The sequence below is a fragment of the Podarcis liolepis genome, assembly GCF_965112155.1.
Source record: "Podarcis liolepis genome assembly, chromosome: 17".
NCBI classification, from domain to species: domain Eukaryota; kingdom Metazoa; phylum Chordata; class Lepidosauria; order Squamata; family Lacertidae; genus Podarcis; species Podarcis liolepis.
In genome coordinates, this window is record NC_139571.1 from 11,969,888 (window position 1) to 11,992,390 (window position 22,503).

The 22,503-nt window shown below is 47.5% G+C and overlaps 1 protein-coding gene across 1 annotated transcript in view; it reads right to left on the reverse strand.

Moving 5' to 3' along the window:
• The window catches only part of LOC310697059 (ovostatin-like), a 52,855-nt gene extending 42,955 nt beyond the window's left edge, over positions 1-9,900 (reverse strand). The window contains exons 1-7 of the mRNA XM_083483290.1: positions 9,686-9,900; positions 8,732-8,915; positions 6,078-6,234; positions 4,863-4,915; positions 3,740-3,760; positions 2,013-2,181; positions 598-682 (exon numbers count right to left, since the gene is read on the reverse strand). Of these exons, the coding sequence (XP_083339416.1) occupies positions 598-682; positions 2,013-2,181; positions 3,740-3,760; positions 4,863-4,915; positions 6,078-6,234; positions 8,732-8,915; positions 9,686-9,753 (737 nt within the window). The 5' untranslated portion in view covers positions 9,754-9,900. The remainder of the gene's footprint in view (positions 1-597; positions 683-2,012; positions 2,182-3,739; positions 3,761-4,862; positions 4,916-6,077; positions 6,235-8,731; positions 8,916-9,685) is intronic.
• Between the last annotated feature and the right edge of the window lie 12,603 nt (positions 9,901-22,503).

Genomic DNA, 22,503 nt, shown 5'->3' on the forward strand with positions numbered 1-22,503 from the left:
AACAAAGCATTCCACCAACAGGCAAATAAATAAATGTTTCATTTGAGTACATCAGAGCACAGCAGAACATATTTTCCATGCATATCTCAGTCTTAAAAATGTGAATAATCATTATCAGCTGCTGCTATGTCTGAGCTTTGGGAGAAGATGTCCCAGGTTTGGGGAAGGATGTGGAGTCATATCCAGATAGGTACAGAGACCAAGCTTTTTGTTTTCAAAACTCACAAAAAAGCAAGCTATAAATAATACTAACAGCATTTTCTTTCACCCCTCTCCATTCAAGTTATTCTGAACTCAAGCTAGGAAAGGGGTCTGTTGGAAGCAGAGCCATCGATACCTTCTGAAAAAATGCTCTGGATTTGTATGTGGCTCAGACTTAGTTACTTACCTGACTCCACCCCACAGTTGCTGCAGCTTTTAATGAGTGAATGGAGGGAACTATGTGTGGGACAGGAAAGAGTACATGGCTTTGAGACTGTAAGTAGGGAATTTTTAATAATTGCCTGGCATTTTCAAAGGTAGTGTTGTGCCTTAGCCCCAGTAGATCAGCCTCCACCACTAAAAAAGTCTACTTCAGCCATTGGGCCCAATACTTACGAGCCGCACACCTTCACAACGAAATCTGGATTCTCCACAGAGACTGTTTTCGGTGCACTGATAGTGATGTCATACAGTGGTAATGCTGAAGAGTGAAAAAGACACAGCCAAACATATATTCCAGAGAAACAGTTTGCGATTTTGAACACTTTGGCACATTGGTGTAGCATGGGGGGGGGGGCGTGAGGGGGCCATGGCCCTGGGCACATTTTTTTGAGGGGGCATGACTAGGCACCCCCATGACAGGCTCTCTCATTGGAGCTTTGCTCCAGCATGCATGGGAGTTGCAGAGACAATTTCCTCTCACGATGGCCCAACGCTGCAGCTCCACTCCTGGGTCAGGTCAGACCTGGGGGCAGAGAGGAGGAAAGTCGATGGCTGCTTCACCGCCCCCCTCTTTGGCTGCACTGTGGCGCATGAATGTGCCCCCCTTGCAAGCTGAGCTGCGGCAGGCTCCCTCCATGTGCTGTTCCTCATGCGCGCACACACACACCCCAGGGCACTATTCGTACAGGTATATGCTCCACCAGTGATTTGGCATGTGTGTGCGGCAAAGTTTGAGGCTTGTCTGGTCAGCCTTTTCCTCAACTGACCCACCTTTTGAGACAGACCATCCTCACACTTCCCAGATGATTATCAGCACTGAGGATTATTATTATTTAAAATATATTTTATACTGCTTTAAAATGGGAAAACCTTCTAAAGATAATTTATGTCATTTGCACCGAGAATCGTCTAAGAGAACGGTGATACTATTATAAGGAAACAGCATTGTAAACAAGCGGTTGACTCTCACTGAACGATTTGTTTTACTGTTTCATTTCGTAATTGCATTTTAGGTGCTTTACTAAAATGTCAGGTTTATTTAATAGGTTTGTTTACCAGCAAATACATACAACTCCAGCTTTGACAAGTATGTGTTTGCCTTTGAACATTTTGTGTGTTGTATGTGGCTTTTCTGAAAATCCAAGTTGCTACATTTTTATAAGTAAAGGTAAAGGGACCCCTGACCATTAGGTCCAGTTGTGACTGACTCTGGGGTTGCGGCGCTCATCTCGCTCTATAGGCTGAGGGAGCCGGGATACAGCTTCTGGGTCATGTGGGCAGCATGACTAAGCCACTTCTGGCGAACCAGAGCAGCGCACAGAAACGCCGTTTACCTTCCCACCAGAGTGGTACCTATTTATCTACTTGAACTTTGACGTGCTTTCAAACTGCTAGGTTGGCAGGAGCAGGGACTGAGCAATGGGAGCTCACCCCATTGTGGGGATTCGAACCGCCGACCTTCTGATCAGCAAGTCCTAGGCTCTGTGGTTTAACATTTTTATACCAGGCCAGAAAATTAAGGACCTTCATCTTCCAGCAAGTCCTAATTGTTTTCTGAACCTTAGAAAATAACAGGTGCATATGTTTACCATATTCCTGGACAGAGTACATATGAGAGGTCTTAGCTCCCGATTGACTCTGCACGATGATTTCATAGTCTCCCAGAATTGGCTCCGAAATTATTGAGAATGAGAGCTGAACAATAGAGATCTCAGACGTTACGTTTCTCCACTGGAATATCTGGTTCCTCTGGGGATCCTAGAAGCGCAGAATAAAGGCACATTAAGGCAAGAAGCCAAAGATTCAACTCAGGTTGCTTAGTTTCAGGAGGAACTAGATTAGCAGTCAGCAGGTAGCAGTGAACACCAGCCCAAATCTGAAGGCTATCAACATAGAGGCAAAAAAAATGTTTGTGAGGAAGCCAACAGTTGACAGGACTGACTGTCCCTGCCCTCTACTTCCTCTAGGTCAGGGGTCAGCAAACTTTTGTGGGGGGGCTGGACTATATTTTTTGGGGGGGAAAATAATGAACAAATTCCTATGCCCCACAAATAACCCAGAGATGCATTTTAAATAAAAGCACACATTCTACTCATGTAAAAACACGCTGATTCCCAGACTGTCTGTGGGCCAGATTTAGAAGGCGATTGGGCCAGATCCTCTGGGCCTTAGTTTGCCTACCCATGCTCTAGGTCTCCTTCTCTGCCAGATATTTCCCAAGCAGCCTCAAATTACATTGGGGCACCTGTAATCTCTGTTCCACCCTACGCATTGCCATGCGTGTCCTTGGAGCTGCTCTCTGTCACAGGCTCTCCTTGCTCACTAAAGCATGTTTCTTCTTCAGCATTCAACCATTCCTCCCTTCATTCTTCCTCTGACCCACCTCAGCACCCCACCACCAATCCTAGGGCTCTGAGTGTTCCTCCTCTGCAGCTTCCCTTGGGGGTTCCCCAGCTGGTACCCCCCCCCACTCCTCATCATCTAGCCAGTCCCTGACAGGGGATGCTAGCCTGGGGCATTGCATAGGAGCCAGCCCTGGCACCAAGTACCTTCTCTTCTTCCCCTCCTAAACCCTCATCCTAGTCCTTTGCCTCTCACACAAAGATAGATGTGGATTGTGCCTTAAGCCCAGCCAAACTGCACTTTTCCTTTTCCTCACAGAAGTTGTTTGCCAATTGCTTTATTCCCTGGTGCAGCTGAATATTACAAATAATCACATAAACTTAATCAGTTTTAAGCACAATAGAGTTATGAGTCTGAGTACTCTGGTTGAGACTCACCCATCTCCTGGATATAGCAAGTGTTAAATATAAGCTACCCATCACCTGGGTGATGGGCCATTAAGAGAACAAAGAAAAGAAGGCTCTGTGCTAGACAACAAATGAGTGGCTCCTTTCTCCACCTCTTAGATAGGAGAACAAAGCCTGAGTTTCTGAGCAGAGTTTGCTGTGATGATGCAAAGCAGTGAGCAGAGGTTCAGAGAGCAATGTCTGAGTTCTGTTTGAATCCAAGGCTGTGGCTAAGGGAGAAGCAAGACCCTTTGGGGGTGTTGAAGCTGTGAACCCCTTGTATACATGTGTAAATAAGCCATCTATCAGAAAGACACCACAATCTCTACTGTGCCTCATTTCCAAAAGGAAACATGAATCCTGGGTAAGCATGCCTGGAGCCCCTGGAATCTCACACTGATCAGAGACTAGGGTGCAACAATACAATACAATACAATACAATACAATACAATACAATACAATACAATACAATACAATACAATACAATACAATACAGATACGCATCTTTTAAAAACAAAGACTCTTACCTGAATGGTGACCAAAGGATACTGAAAGAGATGAATGTGAAGAGAATGTTAGTGTTTGAAAAATATTTTAAATGTCAACAGCTTTTCAGAGTTGAGCATCAAAACTCCCAATCAACAAGTGTTTAAAGGGATGATTTGAACCCTGAATGAAAAATGGTGCAGTTTCGCTCTGTTAAATATATGAGGCAGCATAGCTTACATCTCAGTGATGGTGGAACAAAATAAGGGAATAGGTTTCAGGCAATGAGCAAGATTAGAAACAAGTCTTCTTTTAGTATTTGCAGCTAAAACGCTGCGATATTGTGCATTTTGTGCATAGGGATATATTGGGTGAGTATGCTTGCTAGCAGACAGCCATAGACAGTTCTCCTGTCCTTCAAGGCAGACTGCCTTTCCCCCAATAAATGGCCAAACCTGAGGACATCATTAATCAGAACAGAGGTAAAAGAAATTCTAGAATTTCACAAATTAGCCTGTCTGCATTGGTAACATGTACTAAACTATTGTTGTCTGCATATGTTGTAGATTTGCTGCTTTGATAAATTTGCCAAGAATGCAGATAATTGCTGTTAAAACAACTGCTAAGACTGCTATACGTTTTAAATGGATAACTAAAACGTCATCGTATCCCTTTGTTCCATGGCTAAACTTTCCATTCCATCTACCACACGTTTAATTTATTTACTGACTTTCCAACAATGACCAGAGTTGCTTCATTTCCTAGAAAGAGTATTCAAAATCATTCACAGACACAATAGGTATGTTCAGTCCATTTGCAGGAACCTTAGTGGAGAACATTAGCTTTTAACTTCAAAGCAAAAATGCTGCGTGTGTGCTAAGCACTTATTAGTAGGCCAAATTGCATAGACAGCTTCTTTGAAACTGTTTACTTTGGTCTGATTCAATCTCATTTGGAGTTACGTGCATAGACTGCTATTTAGGAGCAGACCAAGCAAACACCAAACCAAAAAGTTTTGCCTCAGACTCTGCATGCTTATTTGGGCGTTAAGCTATGGTTATGGGTTGTGCATCTGCTTTTTTTAAAGCGGATGAGATGGTTCACAAAGACTTTAATATAAACCAGGAGCATTTTGGAAATTCTTCCTCCTGACCATATACTTACAGTTTGAGGATCAGGTTGAAAACGGGTATTTAGAGAAACAATTCGGAAGAGCACTATGGAAGGGGAAAGGAAAAGACTGTGAGAGAAATTCACTTGCTTTCCCGCTAGCTAACAGCAAGTTTTTTATCATTCTGGGAAACTGCAATCCAGGGAAAAAAGAGATCAAGTGGATCCATTTGGACATGAAAAACCTGCATTCAAATACCACCTCAGCATACAGTAAAGGTTGACTCAGATTACCAGTTCTATTCACCATGGTTTGTGAAGTGGGTTGAGTTTGAAATCTGGGTTATTATACCTAATACCTAAGTAGTTTAGCCTTTCTAGGTTTCCTCCTTGCATTCCCAACCCAGTATACAGCCTGTACTAATCTGTTGCAGCAGTGGTGGACTTGGGGCTCTAAACTTTCCGCAGCACCCTGTATGATGCTAAAATTCAGTGCCCCTCCCTCTGCCTCTTGCCCTCCGTTCTATAGGATTGTGCCTCTTGCCCTCCGTTCTAAGGTGGTGCTGAGTTGTGCCACATGGGTCACACTAACCTAACACTGCCTCTGGTAGCAGATTTATGGACATTTCAGCAGTCAGACCACATTTCAGTACATTTCCAAGCACAATTCAAAGTGTTGATGCTGACCTTGAAAGCCCTAAACGGCCTCGGTCCAGTAAACCTGAAGGAGCATCTCCACCCCCATCAGTCAGCCCAGACACTGAGGTCCAGCTCCGAGGGCCTTCTGACAATTCCCTCACTGCAAGAAGTGAGGTTATGGGGAACCAGGCAGAGGGCCTTCTCGGTAGTGGCACCCGCCCTGTGGAAAGCCCTCCCACCAGATGTCAAGGAAATAAACAACTACCTGACTTTTAGAAAACATCTGAAGGCAGCCCTGTTTAGGGAAGTTTTTAATGTTTGATGTTTTATCATGTTTTTAATATGTTGGGAGCTGCCCAGAGTGGCTAGGGAGGCCCAGCCAGATGAGCAGGGTATAAGTAAATATGATGATGATGATGATGTGGTATCCATAATTCCCCCCTCTACAAATTTGTCACAGAAAAAGTAGTGCCTTGGCTTTCCAGACCAGGGTCTGCTGCTGAACACGCAGCTCTTGCCACAATTCCCCATATTTACAGCATTTAGACTATTCATGATGAGTCTGGGAAGGGCTGCAAAACACTTTTTACACATTGCTGTAGAAGAGATAATGCTGTGACCATCACTTACCTTCCTGTCCAGGTTTGTAGATGGGTTTGTCAGTTTGAACAAAAACAACGCTGCCTTTGTTCTGTATGGCCAAAACCCTCCTCTCTGTCACATTGACGGTGGCGCCTTTGACAGAGATGGTGATGTAAGCCACAGGGTTGGAACTGGCCTCAGGGACCTGTGAGGGAAGAAACCAAGCGATACAACAATAGACCTGTAAATGTGTGGTGGTTTGCCACCATTTTCTCCAAAGGATTCTAGCACCTGTAGTTGCCTTCCCTGCATCTCACAGCTACATGGCTTACCTGTCTGGTAAACATATGTGATAGAACAGATAATACACTAGATGTTAGCCAAAGTAAGTTCTTATCAGTTTAATATTGGATATGTTATCTATTTGGGGACTTAATTCCCCCAAATGCTGCCTTGTGGAACAGATGGGGCTCATCAGCCTGGGATGTTAGCCTGTCTAGGAGAAGGAAAACTGATCCTAAACATCGCCTGCCTTGCGGGATATTTTTGGGAGCTGGAATGGAATGGAGTTGGATGCTGCCTTGAACACCTCCCTCCGGCAACTTCTGCAGCCAGGCTGGTGCCAAACATATCACTCTGCTTTCCTTGGGACCTTATCAGCAAAGGTCAAGAGGGGGTCTGATTGTCTGGGCAGCCCAGGACCTCCATACACACTGCCCAGGCTGGTGCCCCAGAGAGATCACTTCAGAAGAAGAGTTTGGATTTGACATCCTGCTTTATCACTACCCGAAGGAGTCTCAAAGTGGCTAACATTCTCCTTTCCATTTCTTCCCAACAACAAACACTCTGTGAGGTGAGTGGAGCTGAGAGACTTCAAAGAAGTGTGACTAGCCCAAGGTCACCCAGCAGCTCCATGTGGAGGACCGGGGACGCGAACCCGGTTCACCAGGTTACGAGCCTACCGCTCTTAACCACTACACCACACTAACGCAGCAAAAACAACACAGGAGGCAGCAGATGTTACGAGTTGCTGGTCTCTGCAATCACAGCAGGTGCTGTGATTCTCCAGCAGTTTGACGTTGAAAAATGTCAACAGGAATGCATGAGTTGTTCCAATTAAAAGCACAATTCTATTTGCACCGTATTTTGTTAGCTACCAGATAGATAATGCTCTGAAATTGGCAGACTGACCAACTTAACTGGCTGCCCTGTTTCTGATGGTAGGGTGATGGCGAAGTAACAGGTGAGAGTTAGGAAGTTGTCAGTTAAGCAGTCCCTGATAGGGACCTTCATTTAGTAGTGTGAGGCCTCCCGCCTCTGCACTATGTCTGCCATAGGAAGATGAGAATATTTTGAATAACGACCTATTCCAAAGGGTTCTTGCAAAGACAGCATTTAAAATGCTTCCCATGCATTCTCAGCTAATAATTATTTTATTGTTATAAGACTCCCCTTCTCATCCCAGAACCTCTCTTCTAATTCCTGTGTGCCAGATGCCAAACTTAGCAAAGTGCTTAAAATACAGGCCAAGCCAATCAGGACATCACCTAGAGAGATGGGCCATTAAAAGAGGGGGAAAAGAGGTGGTGGACCAATTATTTATGTATTATATCTATTGATTTTGGGACGCAGGTGGCGCTGTGGGTTAAACCACAGAGCCTAGGACTTGCTGATCAGAAGGTGGCGGTTCAAATCCCCGTGATGGGGTGAGCTCCCGTTGTTCTGTCCCAGCTCCTGCCAACCTAGCAGTTTGAAAGCAAGTCAAAGTGCAAGTAGATAAATAGGTACCACTCCGGCGGGAAGGTAAATGGCGTTTTCATGTGCTGCTCTGGTTCGCCAGAAGCGGCTTAGTCATGCTGGCCACATGACCCAGAAGCTGTACGCCGGCCCCCTCTGCCAATAAAGCGAGATGAGCGCCACAACCCCAGAGTCGGCCACGACTGGACCTAATGGTCAGGGGTCCCGTTACCTTTACCTATTTATTTATTTATTTAATTTTTTATTTATTATATTTAGATACCGCCCCTCATCAAAAGATCTCAGGATCGTTCACAGAATAAAAATAAGGCAAGAAGGTAAAGGATATGCCAGCCAGGAGGTGGGTGGAGCCGCGCTCCGGGCTCTGGGTAGTTAGCAGAAGATAATGCCAGAGTTTTTAGGAGAGAGTTCAAGAAGGGAAGTTTGCCCAATGTGAGTGGGGGGGGGGTGCCAGTGTAAAAACACTGCAAACTGAAGAGGGGGTGAGGATCAGAGCACCATGTGGGCTAGCAACTTGACTCCAAAGCGGCTGGAATGGGAGAAACAGAATTTGCTTGAAAGTCATTGCTTGGAACTCCTCCATCGTAAGCTGAGGTTGTATATATGTGTAAATAAACCATATATCATAATGACACCACAGCTTCTGCTGTGCCTCATTTCCAAAAGGGAATACGAACCATGAGTAAGCATCTGGAACACCTGGAATCTCACACCGCTTGGAGATTGGAGGGGGGGGGGCAGGTAACAATATTTTCTGCTCTTTCCCACACCTCCTATCCCTTCTTGCTCCTCTATCCTATTTTGTAATTTCAACATTCTTACAGGGTTGGGCTAGATGTCCCTTGGTGTCCCTTCCACCTCTACAAGTCTATGGTGGTCCCCTTTCCCTTTTTCCTCTCCGTTTATGCCTCTTTCTAATTGTCACGGAGGCAAGAAATACTTACCACAAAGTACCCGCATTTGAAGAAGTTTTTCCTTCGCACATCTTCTTGGAAAACAGTTACATTACGCCTCTCATATTCCAGAAAGACATTCAGGTTTACAGTCTCATTGAGGTTGAGAAGTTGCACACAGGCTGTATTTGCAGAGCCACTCTGCAGTACTGAAGGCACTACTAGGACATACTGCCTGTGAAATCCCAAAAGAGCAGCTGTATTAGTTCGTACCAGCAAAAGCAACTCACAGCACATGAAAATCCCATCCTTTAGCTATTTGGCAGAAAGACTGCTTTCAGCTGCATGAGGAAAGTTGCTATGCCATTAGGCAATACTGGCCGAGAAGAACTATGCGTTAATTATAAAATTCAATACTTTATTATTCACAGACAATTAGGAACAAATGTAATCTGGTTCATTCAGGCTACTGCACCTTTAATACCTGTACAGGTAAGGGAATTTTGTCAAGTGAAACTTGTCAAGAAGGAGACATTCTGTACAACTGCTGGCCACTTGACACTAACGAAAGCTTGACAACACTTTGACATAAAATCCTGCTGTTCTTATTGCAATCATTGGTATGTTTTAAACAGATTTTATACATGTATATCTATAATGTATATAGTTTTAGTTTTATCAGTGCTTCATAGTATTTTCCTACCTTCTTGTTTTTATCTGTAAGCCGTCTTTCCATTGGGGGAACGGCGGGGCATAAGTCAATAATATATATATATTAAAAATCCCTACAGTTAGACTTTCACACCTTGCTCTTATTAACCTTGCCCTGTTAATAATATCTGGAGAAAAGTTACAACGACTCTCTATTCATCTTAGCTGGAAATGTCAGCCTGACCAAAGGCCTAGAAGTTCATAAACATCAGATAACAGCAGCATTGTGCTAAACAAAGAAGCTAATCACAGTCAACTAATAAATATTATAAGAAGATGCTGGTTATAACTTACAACGTTGCCTCCTGTGCAGCACCAAAATGGAATATGAGAATACTCAGAACAAACTGCAGCACCAACATGGCCCTGAATGATTTGAGAGCTGGAGCTCTGTTGAGGATGACCACAATGTTGCAACCTCCACAATGGAAAAGCGAGTTCTGCCTTTGTCTCCCTGGCTGCGTTTGGAGGCCAGAGCTTTATAAACCCAGCAAGGACATGTGAAAGAGTCACACGTCCACCCCCTGACACTCCTCAGAACCTATCAGAAAAAAGGTGAACTTTCTGCCACCCAGCTGTATCTGGTTGTGGCTATCTAAATATCTTCTGTGACCTAGTACAGGGAAATTGGGCCATCCTCCTCAATCTGATGCAAGAAAGTAAAAAAATAACAAAGCCAGAAAAAGCCTGTCGTGGTTACTTGATTTTGCATTGGCAATCCCTGGCCTCCAGTTCTGAAGGCATTTATGGAGTCTTAAAAGCTACTTGTCAGAGGTTGATCTGAAGAGTTTATCTCATTTGGTGTTCATTTTTCTTGTATTGGAAATCTTGGCACAGTGACATTACATAACAGGGTCATTTTGTGACGTCCGTGTGATGTGAACAGTGCCGGATTTACGTATAAGCAAAACAAGCTACAGCTTAGGGCCCCACTCTCTTGGGGGCCCCCAAAAAATTTAAAGGGAAAAAAACTGGATGTACATTTCCAAAATATAAGATAAAAAGCAAATAAAACAAAACCTATATACAGCAACAGTGTTTTGTGTTGTGTAGGCTCCTATGATGGGCCCCGCCTGCTAGCCTGCTCCCTAAAATATCACTGGTTTGCTCATTTCTATATATAGGGTGCCTACATTCTGCATGGACTGGTTGCATGGCAACATGTGCAAATGGCTTTAGATATCTATTAGGTCCATAAATTACCATAGAGCATATGTTCAACACAAAAAACAGTGACAATTTGTTGTTGACAAAGGACAGCTGGACATATGAAGGGTCCCATTACCTTCAGTAGCTTAGGGCCTCATCAAACCTCAATGGGGTCCTGGGTATGAGGCAATGGAGAAAACTTGCTCCTCTCCCTTGATTCTGTGTTATGGGTTTTGTTATGTACTGAGTTGAATAGGATCCAAAATGCAGCAGTCTGATTGGTCCTAGAACAATAGGATTCAGAATGCAGCAGTCTGATTGGTCCGCTGGAGCCACCCAATCCAGCTCCAGATGGAAGTGAATCCACAACCTGATTGGCCTACAGGAGAATTCTGGAATTAGCCAATCACATGCAGCCCATTGTGTAAATAATGTCTATAAAGCAGATATTTTGGGGAAACTTCCATTCCTCCCCCCACTATGAGCTGAATAAAGAGCATGAAATCCATTCTCAACTCCGAGTATATTTCGGGTTTTGACTGGCCACTGGCTGGTGGGGTTGGGAAGGAATTGGCTCAACTGGGAAGCCTCAGCTGGCTTGAGGTGGCAAGCTTTTCACTTCCCCAAGGCTATGTGATGCTTGTATTGCAGTTCCAATTTGACACAACTGTGGGCAGGATCTATAGCTTGTGAGGGGACTCCCATAAGGAGGTTTGCAGGTGGAGTTTTAAGGCCTCAGCCCTAATTCAGCGAGCAGAGGACAACTGCCACATGCTCAGGCTGCAGCAGCCTGCGCCATGTTGGGCCCAAGTTTGTGGAGACCTTCCTCCTGGTTGCCCGGAAGGTGGGCTGAGAGAGGTATTGCTCAGCAGGCGGACTTCCTGAATAGATGGACCCTTGTTTCACACCACACCAAACTCTGATAACTAAAATAAATTGTGGCCACGTTTCATCCCACAAGTTATCTCTTTGTAGTCATAGTACCTGAATGTCACACCTAGGTGCGCGTGGGACACAAGCCATAGTTACATATTTCTGTGCTTTTCTTCTGTGGTTTTTGTTGATGACATCGTGATACAAATATAGTAAATGATGATGATATGTTCGGTTTCCCCATCCTGGGATTAAATGGCAGTATGGGCAAAGGTAGCTGAGGAACATGATTTTTATCTTTATGTGAAACATGTACCTTCACAAACAGACACAAGCTATGTATATGTGTTATATGCAGTCTAATAGCAAAGGTATCATAAGAACCATATTTCAGCGAAATAATGTGTGTATAATGTTGTCTCATTTGAATTTTTCAACACTCGTCAGTTCTTTGGAGATCGGTACAGAACTTCACTGCTTTGCAGCTCTGAAGCAGAATGGTGTATCTAAGTGTTGCTCAGCGTAAACCCATTGAAATGAATGAACATGGCTAACTTAGGTCCATTAATTTCAATGGGTCTGCATGCTGCATAAAACCTAGGGCTTGTCCATACTCCCTCTTGTCCTGCTGGCGAAAACTGCTATTTAGTGCTCAATCAGAGCAAACAGCAAGTTGAGTTTTCTGCAGATTGCCATTGGTTCCAAATTAGAGCTAAAAAGTGGGTTTCTCCTGGGAAATGTGCAGAACGGGGGGGGGACTGCTTGGACCCTATCTTTTTAGGCACAGGACAAGCAGAAATGTGGATGAGCCCATAATCTCTTGTTTATCTGCAGGGACAGTTTCCCAGGAAAAGAATTGTTCAACTGGTTCAGCTAAGCAAATATAAACCCACTTTATTGTCAGCTAAATGCATGGGAGGGGATTTCACCCATCCTTCCCTGACAAATACCTTAGCAAATAATCCCTTTTCACTCTCTCTGAGTTGCTCTGGATAGTTTTCTTCTTAGCAATATCCACCATTTAAGAATGAGAAAGTTATTCCTCCTAACCACCTTGTTTACTCAACAAGAAGCAATTGATGTGTACTTTTAGTGATGTTATTGGCCTGAATTTGGTAATTCAATATTTTTGCATTCCAGTAGGGATTAGCACCAAATTGTGTTAACCCCCCAGGGGGACGGTTTCTGAATCAACCATGACAACAAATTAAGAAAATTGGCTGCGCTATGAGCCAAATTTCCTCCACTTGTTGTTGGCAAGATGTACTAGTCAGTGGGAGCTGAGGCTTGGAAAGCAGATTTAGAAAGGCAGTCCCCCTGCCACATTTCTGAGCCGAAAAGGTGAGCTTTCATAATCAGGAACCTGTGGCATTTCAATTGAAATGAGGGAGGGGAGAGAATAAGTTCCTGCAACTCTTCTGCTACTTGACTATTTCAGAAGCAGGTGTTCTCACATTCAGGGCTGGTCCACCCATGAGACGAGGCGAGGGGACCCCCTGTGGTGGCAGGATCCACAGGGTGGGCACACCCAGCCTCAAAGGAATGCATTGCCTGCCGCCGTCACTGCTGCCACCACAGTCAGCAGCGGAGCAAGCCAATCGGGCGCCTGGGGCGGTGTGTGTGCCCTGTGCCTGGGGGCGGGGCCAGCTGGGGCAGGATGCTCCGTGGGGCCTCCAAGGAGCCTGCCTCCTACCACTCAGCCACCCTACAGCTGAGGGGGAGGCGGTGGGCGGACCATTTGGGGAGAGACGTGTGGTTTGGGCTGCAGACCCCGTGGTGAGTGCCCCCCAGCATTTTGTCACCCCCCCTCAGTGGTGACACCAAGGGCTGTCAGGAGTTCAGCCTACACTCAAGTAGGACCCTGGCAGAGACACATGCCCGACTGGCATGTTCTTTCCCTCCTGGTCGATCGTTCTGGAGCTTCTAAAGCTTTCTTCATCCCAAACATCACAGCAACTGATGCCAACAGACACCAGCACACTTAGGGATCTGCAGAGTTTGCGCACCATGCATGACAGACCTCAGCAACTCAGCATTTTGGCTAATCTACTTTATTTACATATACAGTGGTACCTCAGGTTACATACGCTTCAGGTTACAGACTCCATTAACCTAGAAATAGTGCTTCAGGTTAAGAACTTTGCTTCAGGATGAGTACAGAAATCGTGCTCCTGCAGCGCAGCGGCTGCAGGAGGCCCCATTAGCTAAAGTGGTGCTTCAGGTTAAGAACAGTTTCTGGTTAAGAACGGCCCTCCGGAACAAATTAATTACTTAACCCGAGGTACCATTGTAAACACACAAGGAACACTGCAACACGGCTCCCTCTCTCTCTAGCATCAGACAGCAAAGAGAAAAAGAACAAAGGACAATAGTCCCACTTCACGGAACACAGTAACACAAACATCCTGTCTTCGTCACTTCCCACTCTGTGGAGTCAAAACATATCATGTCATGTGAAACACAACAATCCCATGACTGCAATCACAGAGCAGGAATTCTAACAGGGGCAACCCGCCCCCACTGCCCCCACCTTGCTCCACTACTGACCACAGTAACCGCAACAGCTATGGTACACTCAATGGAGGCCAGATCTTCCACCTCCTTGGCAGTCCCAGTGCCATCTCTACAGTGGCATCTCAGAGAATAGGAGGTGCTGCTGGTCTCCTCCTGCCCCTAGGAAGGAAATGGCAGGGGCTGCCTGGTGTGATGCAGATCATGCCCCTTCCCCACCCACCTCCATGACAAATGTGCTATACTGTGTTAGACCTGCAGTATAGAACCTCTGTGGCTCCAGTTTCCCTGGCCTGCTGCCATCGCTAAAACTCTCTCCAGCCATTCAGCTGAATGTGTAATGGGGGCAAGTGGGCCTTTTTGCGAGGAACCTCGGCCCTTGATGGTACCGCATGTGCCAGGCACACAACTCCCACAAATTCCCACAGGCACTTTTGTATGTTAGAAGGTCAACACCTGAGGGTATGAACATTGCGTGGCGAGTTCCCACCTCCCACCAGAAAAAATAAAGACACCAGACACCATAGTTAAGGTTAATGGGCGTAATTGGCCACAACTTTATTGATTGCAGGAAATGAGCGGTATTGGCCTAGGCATTGGTCCTAATCAACTATCCGGCTTCAGGCTATATGCCTTAGAGGCCGGGAAGGGTTAACACCAGCAGGAGGAGCCCTGCTGATGCACATCAACTAGGCACTCCCCCGGGGTCACCGCTCAGGGGTGTGCCTTGGGCCCTGGCCTCCCTAGACTTCGGAAAGGGCCACGCCCCCGGAGTCCTTTACCAGACTACCCTTCACAACCGGGGGAGGTGATGGCGCTCCCCCCCATCCATCTACATAACAATACCCTGGCCAATGCCTCACCGCCAAACCGTGGAAGTTGTGACGATTTGCTACAAGGTAGGCGAAAAGACCAAGTGGCTGGTGCCAATTTGCCAAGTGGAAAAATTCCTACCAGGCCCCTTAACGGCGACCAACCGAAGTTGATAGCAAGGTCAAAGGGAAACCTTAAAGGGACGGTGGGTGGGAAATTCCCCAGCTGATCGGCAGCAAAGAGGAAGCTCCTCTGCCGTGCTTGCCTTAAGAGCGGCAAGCCACGCCCCCTGAGCCAGCCGATAGGCTGGCCAGGGATGACGCGGCAGAGGATTCCCCCCATACACACGGGGCTGAGAGCCAGCCTCCGCGTGGGAGATGGGGGCGGGAAGCCCGCAACCCCACCTCCTCCCTAGGGTCGGAAGTGGCTTTATCTGACATTATATCAAAATGAACTTTGATGACTATTTTGAGCTTCTGTTCAGATTGTGCTCAAATCAGAACCTTACAAGGATGTCAGAGGATTCTGACGAAAACAGAAACAGCAGTGGGAATTGCTGGCTTTCACTTACTTGCCCCATGTCTAGAATGAATATTGCTTTCTTCGGTCTGCAAATGATATATGATAGACCTCCCCGCTGCACCAAGGATTCCCTGCCCGAGCTGCTTCAGGTCGTGGCGGATGTTCTCCTGGAGACACCCAGTTTGGTTGTCCTAGGGGATTTTAATATCCATGCCGACACAACCTTACAAGGGGCCGCTCGGGACTTCGTGGAAAGCATGGCCTCCATGGGGCTGTCCCTGAATAAGTTTGGCCCAACCCATAGCCGCGGACATGCCTTGGACCTGGTGTTTACCTCCATGGATGTTGGTGTTCTGACACTAAGTAAAAGCAAAACAAAAGAAGTGCCATGGTCAGACCACTTCCTGGTGCAACTTGACTTCTCCGCGACCCTTCCCCTCTGCAGGGAGGTGGGACCGATTCAGATGGTCCGCCCCCGCCACTTAATGGATCCAAATGGTTTCCAGAGAGCGGTAGGGGATGCTTTATCCCATGTTGATGGCCTTTCAAGTGATTCCCTGGTGGCCCGCTGGAATGTGGAGTTAACCAGGGCTATTGACTGTTTGGCTCCGAAGCGCCCTCTCCGATTGCATGGAGCCCGGACAGCCCTGTGGTTTTCCACGGATCTGAGGGCAATGAAACAATCGTTGAGACGGCTAGAGCGCCGGTGGCGGATGACCCATTCTGAAGCTGACCGGACACAGATTAGAGCTCAATGTCGAGCCTACCAAGTGGCGGTAGCGACGGCGAAGAAGGCTTTCTTCACCGCCTCTATTGCATCTGCAGAAAACAGCAGCAGGAGATTTTTTCAGGTGGTCCGCAATTTAGCGGAACCACCTGCTACATCGGGGCCCAGTACGGGCCACATGATCTCCTGCAATGATTTTGCAAAGTTTTTTGCAGATAAAGTTGCTCAGATTCGGGAAGAGGTAGACGCCACTGTGGGAGCAGGGCCGGGGCGGGAGAGTGCTAGAGTCCTGTCTAGTCAAATTGCGTGGGATCAATTCCAATCTGTTCCTCTGAGGATGTGGACAGGCTGCTTGGACGAGTGAAACCAACCACCTGTCTCCTTGATCCTTGCCCATCCTGGCTTATAAAAGCTAGCCGGGAAGGGCTGGGCGATGGGCTTCGTGGGGTGGTGAATGCTTCCCTCCGTGAGGGAGCCTTCCCAGACCCGCTGAAAGAGGCGGTTATTAAACCGCTTCTTAAAAAAACATCTTTAGATTGTGGTCACGATGGCCAACTATCGCCCAGTCTCAAATCTTCCATTCTTGGGCAAGGAGATTGAGCGAGTGGTTGTTGAACAACTCCAGGCACGCCTGGAAGAAGCGGACCATTTGGATCCCTTCCAGTCGGGATTCAGGCCTCATCACGGGACTGAAACTGCCTTGGTCGCACTGGTTGATGATCTCCGGCGGGCTAGGGACAAAGGTGAGAGCTGTTTCATAGTTCTGCTGGATCTCTCAGCGGCGTTTGATAACATCAACCATAACATCCTTCTGGACCGTCTTGAGGGGCTGGGAGCTGGGGGTACTGTCATACAGTGGTTCCGCTCCTTCCTCCTGGGCCGTGTTCAAAAAGTGGTGGTGGGGATGAGTGTTCCGACCCCTGGGCTCTCACTTGTGGGGTGCCTCAGGGTTCTGTCCTCTCCCCCATGCTTTTCAACATCTACATGCAGCCGCTGGGAGAGATCATCAGGGGGTTTGGGCTGGGTGTTCATCAGTATGCGGATGATACCCAGCTCTACCTCTCTTTCAAATCAGAACCAGTGAAGGCGGTGACGGTCCTGTGTGAGTGTCTGGAGGCGGTTGGAGGATGGATGGCAGCAAACAGATTGAGATTGAATCCTGACAAGACAGAAGTACTGTTTCTGGGGGACAGGAGGCGGGCAGGTGTGGAGGATTCCCTGGTCCTGAATGGGGTAACTGTGCCCCTGAAGGACCAGGTGCGCAGCCTGGGAGTCATTTTGGACTCACAGCTGTCCATGGAGGCACAGGTTAATTCTGTGTCCAGGGCAGCTGTGTACCAGCTTCATCTGGTACGTAGGCTGAGACCCTATCTGCCCACGGACTGCCTCACCAGAGTGGTGCATGCTCTGGTTATCTCCCGCTTGGACTATGGCAATGTGCTCTACGTGGGGGCTACCTTTGAAGGTGACCCGAAAACTACAACTAATCCAGAATGCAGCAGCCAGACTGGTGACTGGGAGCGGCCGCCGAGACCATATAACACCGGTCTTGAAAGACCTACATTGGCTCCCAGTACGTTTCCAAGCACAATTCAAAGTGTTGGTGCTGGCCTTTAAAGCCCTAAACGGCCTCGGTCCAGTATACCTGAAGGAGCGTCTCCACCTCCATCGTTCTACCTGGACACTGAGGTCCAGCACCGAGGGCCTTCTGGCCGTTCCCTCACTGCGAGAAGCCAAGTTACAGGGAACCAGGCAGAGGGCCTTCTCCGTAGTGGCGCCCTCCCTGTGGAACGCCCTCCCACCAGATGTCAAAGAGAACAACAACTACCAGACTTTTAGAAGACATCTGAAGGCAGCCCTGTTTCGGGAAGCTTTTAATGTTTGATGTATCACAGTATTTTAATATTCTTTTGGAAGCCGCCCAGAGTGGCTGGGGAAACCCAGCCAGATGGGCGGGGTATAAATAATAAATTATTATTATTATTATTATTATTATTATTATTATTATTATTATTGACTGCTCCCCCCTGTCTCGTTTAAATTGCATTTCCTTTGCATTGTCTGTTGAAAGGGGTATTTGCATTGGCACGAATGGTGGGGGAAATAACTGCATTGTTATGTTAAGTCAGTAATCACATAAATAATTGTGTAAATCATGTTGTATAACTCATAGCTACATAGTGCACAGTGAGATGAAAAATGTAACACTGGCAGAAGTTGAGCTCCACAACTATATACAGTGGTGCCTCGCAAGATGAAATTAATTCGTTCCGCGAATTTTTTCGTCTAGTGAATTTTTCGTCTTGCGAAGCACGGTTTCCCATAGGAATGAATTGAAAATCAATTAATGCGTTCCTATGGTCAAAAAAAGTCCAAACAAAGCCAAATTTGGTACAACAAGAGTTTATTAAGTGCTCTTTAAAGTCACACATACTGTAAAGAGCATTTAAAAATTCAAACCCAGATTTTTTTAAAAAAAACAGCAGAGTGGGCCAATGGTCACAGAAAATCATAAAAATGCAGAAAAAACCCACAAGCTTCCAGATTCTTGCAAACCCCTCCCCAACTGTTCCCCCAGCCACCCAGCATACAGAAATTCAAATCCAGATTTTTTTTAAAAAAACAGCAGAGTGGCCCAATGGTCACAGAAAATCATAAAAATGCAGAAAAAAACACACAAGCTTCCAGATTCTTGCAAACCCCTTCCCAACACCAAGTCCTTGAATTCCAAACACCCCAACCCAAAATCCAACCCCCCCCAAAAGTTTTAAAAGCTTAACTTACCAAATGGCTGCAAAAGAAGTTTTGGAAAAGCTTCAAAAATCACCAAAGTCTTTAAAAACCTCAAAAAAGTCTACTATGTACACTGCGTTCTATGAGTTGCTCCTCGAAGTCAAGTCGCAACTGTATTAACGGTGTTAAGAAAAAGGAAACAAACTTGCAAGACGTTTTCGTCTTGCGAAGCAAGCCCATAGGGAAATTCGTCTTGCGAAGCAGCTCAAAAACGGAAAACCCTTTCGTCTAGCGAGTTTTCCGTCTTGCGAGGCATTCGTCTTGCGGGGCACCACTGTAATTCTGTAGTTCCTATGAAAGGTCACCTCTTAAAAAACGAAAAACACAATGGGTTCAGCCTTTGTTCCCAGGGTTCTTTAACCTTTCTTTCATTTTTCTTCAGGAAATGTTCTCTGTAGCAGTTACAGCCAGGTGGGGTCAATGAGTTTCCACCCTTTGTCTTTCCCCCCTTGGCACATACATTTTGCAATCTCATCCTCCAGGGATTGTCCCCATTCACTCAGGTACTGAAGCATTTCCTGTGTTACACAGTCACTCCTTTCAAGAACTGCCTGAAGCAGCCAATCAAAGAGGAGGTATCCTCCTAGCTGCTCTAACCACATGAGAATTGCCATTCATCTAATCCAGAGCTCTTGTTTAAACAGAGCTGAGACCCTGGGAAGCTCTGTAAACAGAGCAGGGTGAAGATAGTTATCCCTTAACCCCTTTTAGACATTAAGGTAAAACAGGTAAAGGACCCCTGGACGGTTAAGTCCAGTCAAAGGCGACTATGGGGTTGTGGCGCTCATCTTGCTTTCAGGCCGAGAGAGCCGGCATTTGTCCACAGACAGCATTCCAGTGTGGTGTAGTGGTTAAGAGCGGTAGACTCCTAATCTGGAGAACCGGGTTCGCGTCTCCACTTCTCCACATGCAGCTGCTGGGTGACCTTTGGCTAGTCACACTTCTCTGAAGTTTCTCAGCCCCACTCACCTCACAGAGTGTTTGTTGTGGGAGAGGAAGGGAAAGGAGAATGTTAGCCGCTTTGAGACTCCTTTGGGTAGTGAGAAAGCGGGGTATCAAATCCAAACTCTTCTTTCCGGGTCATGTGGCCAGCATGACTAAACCACTTCTGGTGAAACGGAACACCATGACAGAAACCAGAGTGCATGGAAACGCCGTTTACCTTCCTGCTGCAGCGGTACCTATTTATCTACTTGCACTGGTGTGCTTTCAGACTGCTAGGTTGGCAGGCACTGGGGCAGAGCAACAGGAGCTCACTCCGTCACGGGGATTCAAATCGCCAACCTTCTGATTGGCAAGCCCAAGAGGCCCAGTGGTTTAGACCCAGCACCACCCGCATCCCTTTTCAGACATTACAGTAAGCCCGTAACTGATGTGGGGGGTTGTTGGCATCCGTCTGTCTCAAGAGACAATGGAGTGCACCTCCCAGGGGAAAGCCAAACCGCTGCATTAGCAGGACCAAAGTGGCCTCCTTGGGGTGTGTCAGGGAACTGACATCAGAGTGAGAGGCGAAGGGGAAGCTCCCAGATTCTGCGGGCGAAGGACCCAGCACCAGGAAGGAAATCAGCGCAACACCAGGGATAAAGGGGGGCAAATGGGGGAAGCGGAGGGAGAGCTCCGGGATTCTTCTCTGGAGATCAGTGAGGAGAGCACAGGCCCTCCACTACCCACGCCCTCCCTGCGCAGAAGACTCCCGCGCAGTGAGAGAAGGCGGCGACTGGGAGTCAGACAGCTTTTATGCTGGAAAAGGTTTAAGAAACGCCCACAGACAGATTCTGCCAGCGACTGAGACTGAGACTGAGCGCTGTGGGTAAAACCTCAGTGCCTAGGACTTGCCGATCGTAAGGTCGGCGGTTCGAATCCCCGCGGTGAGGTGAGCTCCTGTCGTTCGGTCCCAGCTCCTGCCCACCTAGCAGTTCAAAAGCACCCCTAAGTGCAAGTAGATAAATAGGTACCGCTTTCTAGCGGGAAGGTAAACGGCGTTTCCGTGTGCTGCGCTGGTGCCGGCTCGCCAGAGCAGCTTTGTCACGCTGGCCACATGCCCCGGAAGTGTCTTCGGACAGTGCCGGCTCCCGGCCTCTTAAGCGAGATGAGCGTGCAACCCTAGAGTCAGACACGACAGGCCCGTCCGGGCAGGGGTACCTTTACCTTTACCTTTTATTTCCTTGACATCTGATGGGAGGGCGTTCCACAGGGCAGACGTCACTACCGAGAAGGCCCTCTGTCTGGTTCCTTGTACCCTCACTTCTCGCAATGAGGGAACCATCAGAAGGCTCTTGGCACTAGACCTGGTTTTTGTTTTTATTTTACTAAGCAGGTCACTAGAGGATTACTGGTATTTTGTAACATATGAGTTTAATGATAATTATACAGTTTGAGCATAGGTGGAATATTTAATGTTCCTTATATTATTTTTTCATAATTTTATTCAAGTGCACCTAGGTTGTCGTGGTTTCTTTTACAGTGATATTGACATCTCACACTTGCCATAGGGATAAAATGTCACCCCCTCCTGCAGATTCACAACTCCCATTTGCAGGCAGTGAATTTGTGAGGCATTTCCACTGTTTTTGTGTTGCAGGGGTGAAACTTGCTCAGTGCTTAGTGTGGCAGCTCAGCGCTCCCCACCTTTTTGTACTAACATTTACAAATTGTCTGTGGTGGCTGAGCAGAACTCCGGGTACCCATGTTTCCTCCCCAAGAATGTCTCTGGAATGACACTAGCCAGTGTGTGATGGTTTGTCGTCGTGTGTTAAGGTTGTTGTTGTTAAGATGATTGTCAGGGGACTGCCATCGGAACAGGGGAGGGAGGCAAGGGTGCCTCTGCTGGTCCCGGGGGGAGGTTACTGTGAGGCGTGGTCAGAGTCCGGTCCTGGGCCGAGGGTCTGGAGACTGTTCACCAAGGGTGAAGCGGGGTCCAAAGCAAGAAGCCGGCTGTGGTCAGGAACTCTGGGGAAAACAGGTCTGGGTGCTGGCAGAAACAGGTTTCCAATGTCGTTGCTCCCGCAACCTGGGACTGGGCTGACTGGCCTTTATTTCCTCTGAGGCCAGGGGCGGTCCTGGCCCATAGGTGACCCGCCTCTCCGGGCCTTAAGGCGAGCACTTCTCCTCAGAGAACTTAGTTCCCTCCGCCTCTCTGCCCTGAGCCTCTGCAGCTCAGGAGAGGCTGGAGGGTTACTGGACCCAGTGGCAACCTCACCTTCCCCTGACAGGGCTGGGAGAGGCGCACCTGCTGGCAATGGGCCCTCAATCACCTCCGGAGCCATAGTGGATACATCTGGTGTCTGCTCCTGGTGAATCTGCCCTTCAGATTCAAGCCCCTGCCCCGGCTCAGCCGGCCCTGGAGGTGGGGACTCCTGTGCAGGCTGGGACTCCTCAGGTTCAGATTCTGAATCAGATTCCCAGGCCATCACAGTGCCGTCGGGATACAGAGAGCCTCCGAAACTCCTGAGGAGCAGTTCCTCTTCCAGCGGTGGGGAAAGCCACACCTCCAGTGGAGAAGAGAGGAAGGGGCCAGCCAAGCGAGGAAAGGGCTCAAGGAGGCTGCTGAAAGCTCTAGCGCCTCACCTTGCCTGGCTGGCCAGGAGGGACGCACACCACTTCCGTCGCCCAGCTTGCGCGGAGGGGCGAAACGCAAGGAGGGGAGGCGGAGGCTTGGGGTGCCGAAGTTCTTACGTTGGGGGAGAAGCCGGAAGGGGCCACTCCCGGATTCTGCAAGTGACTG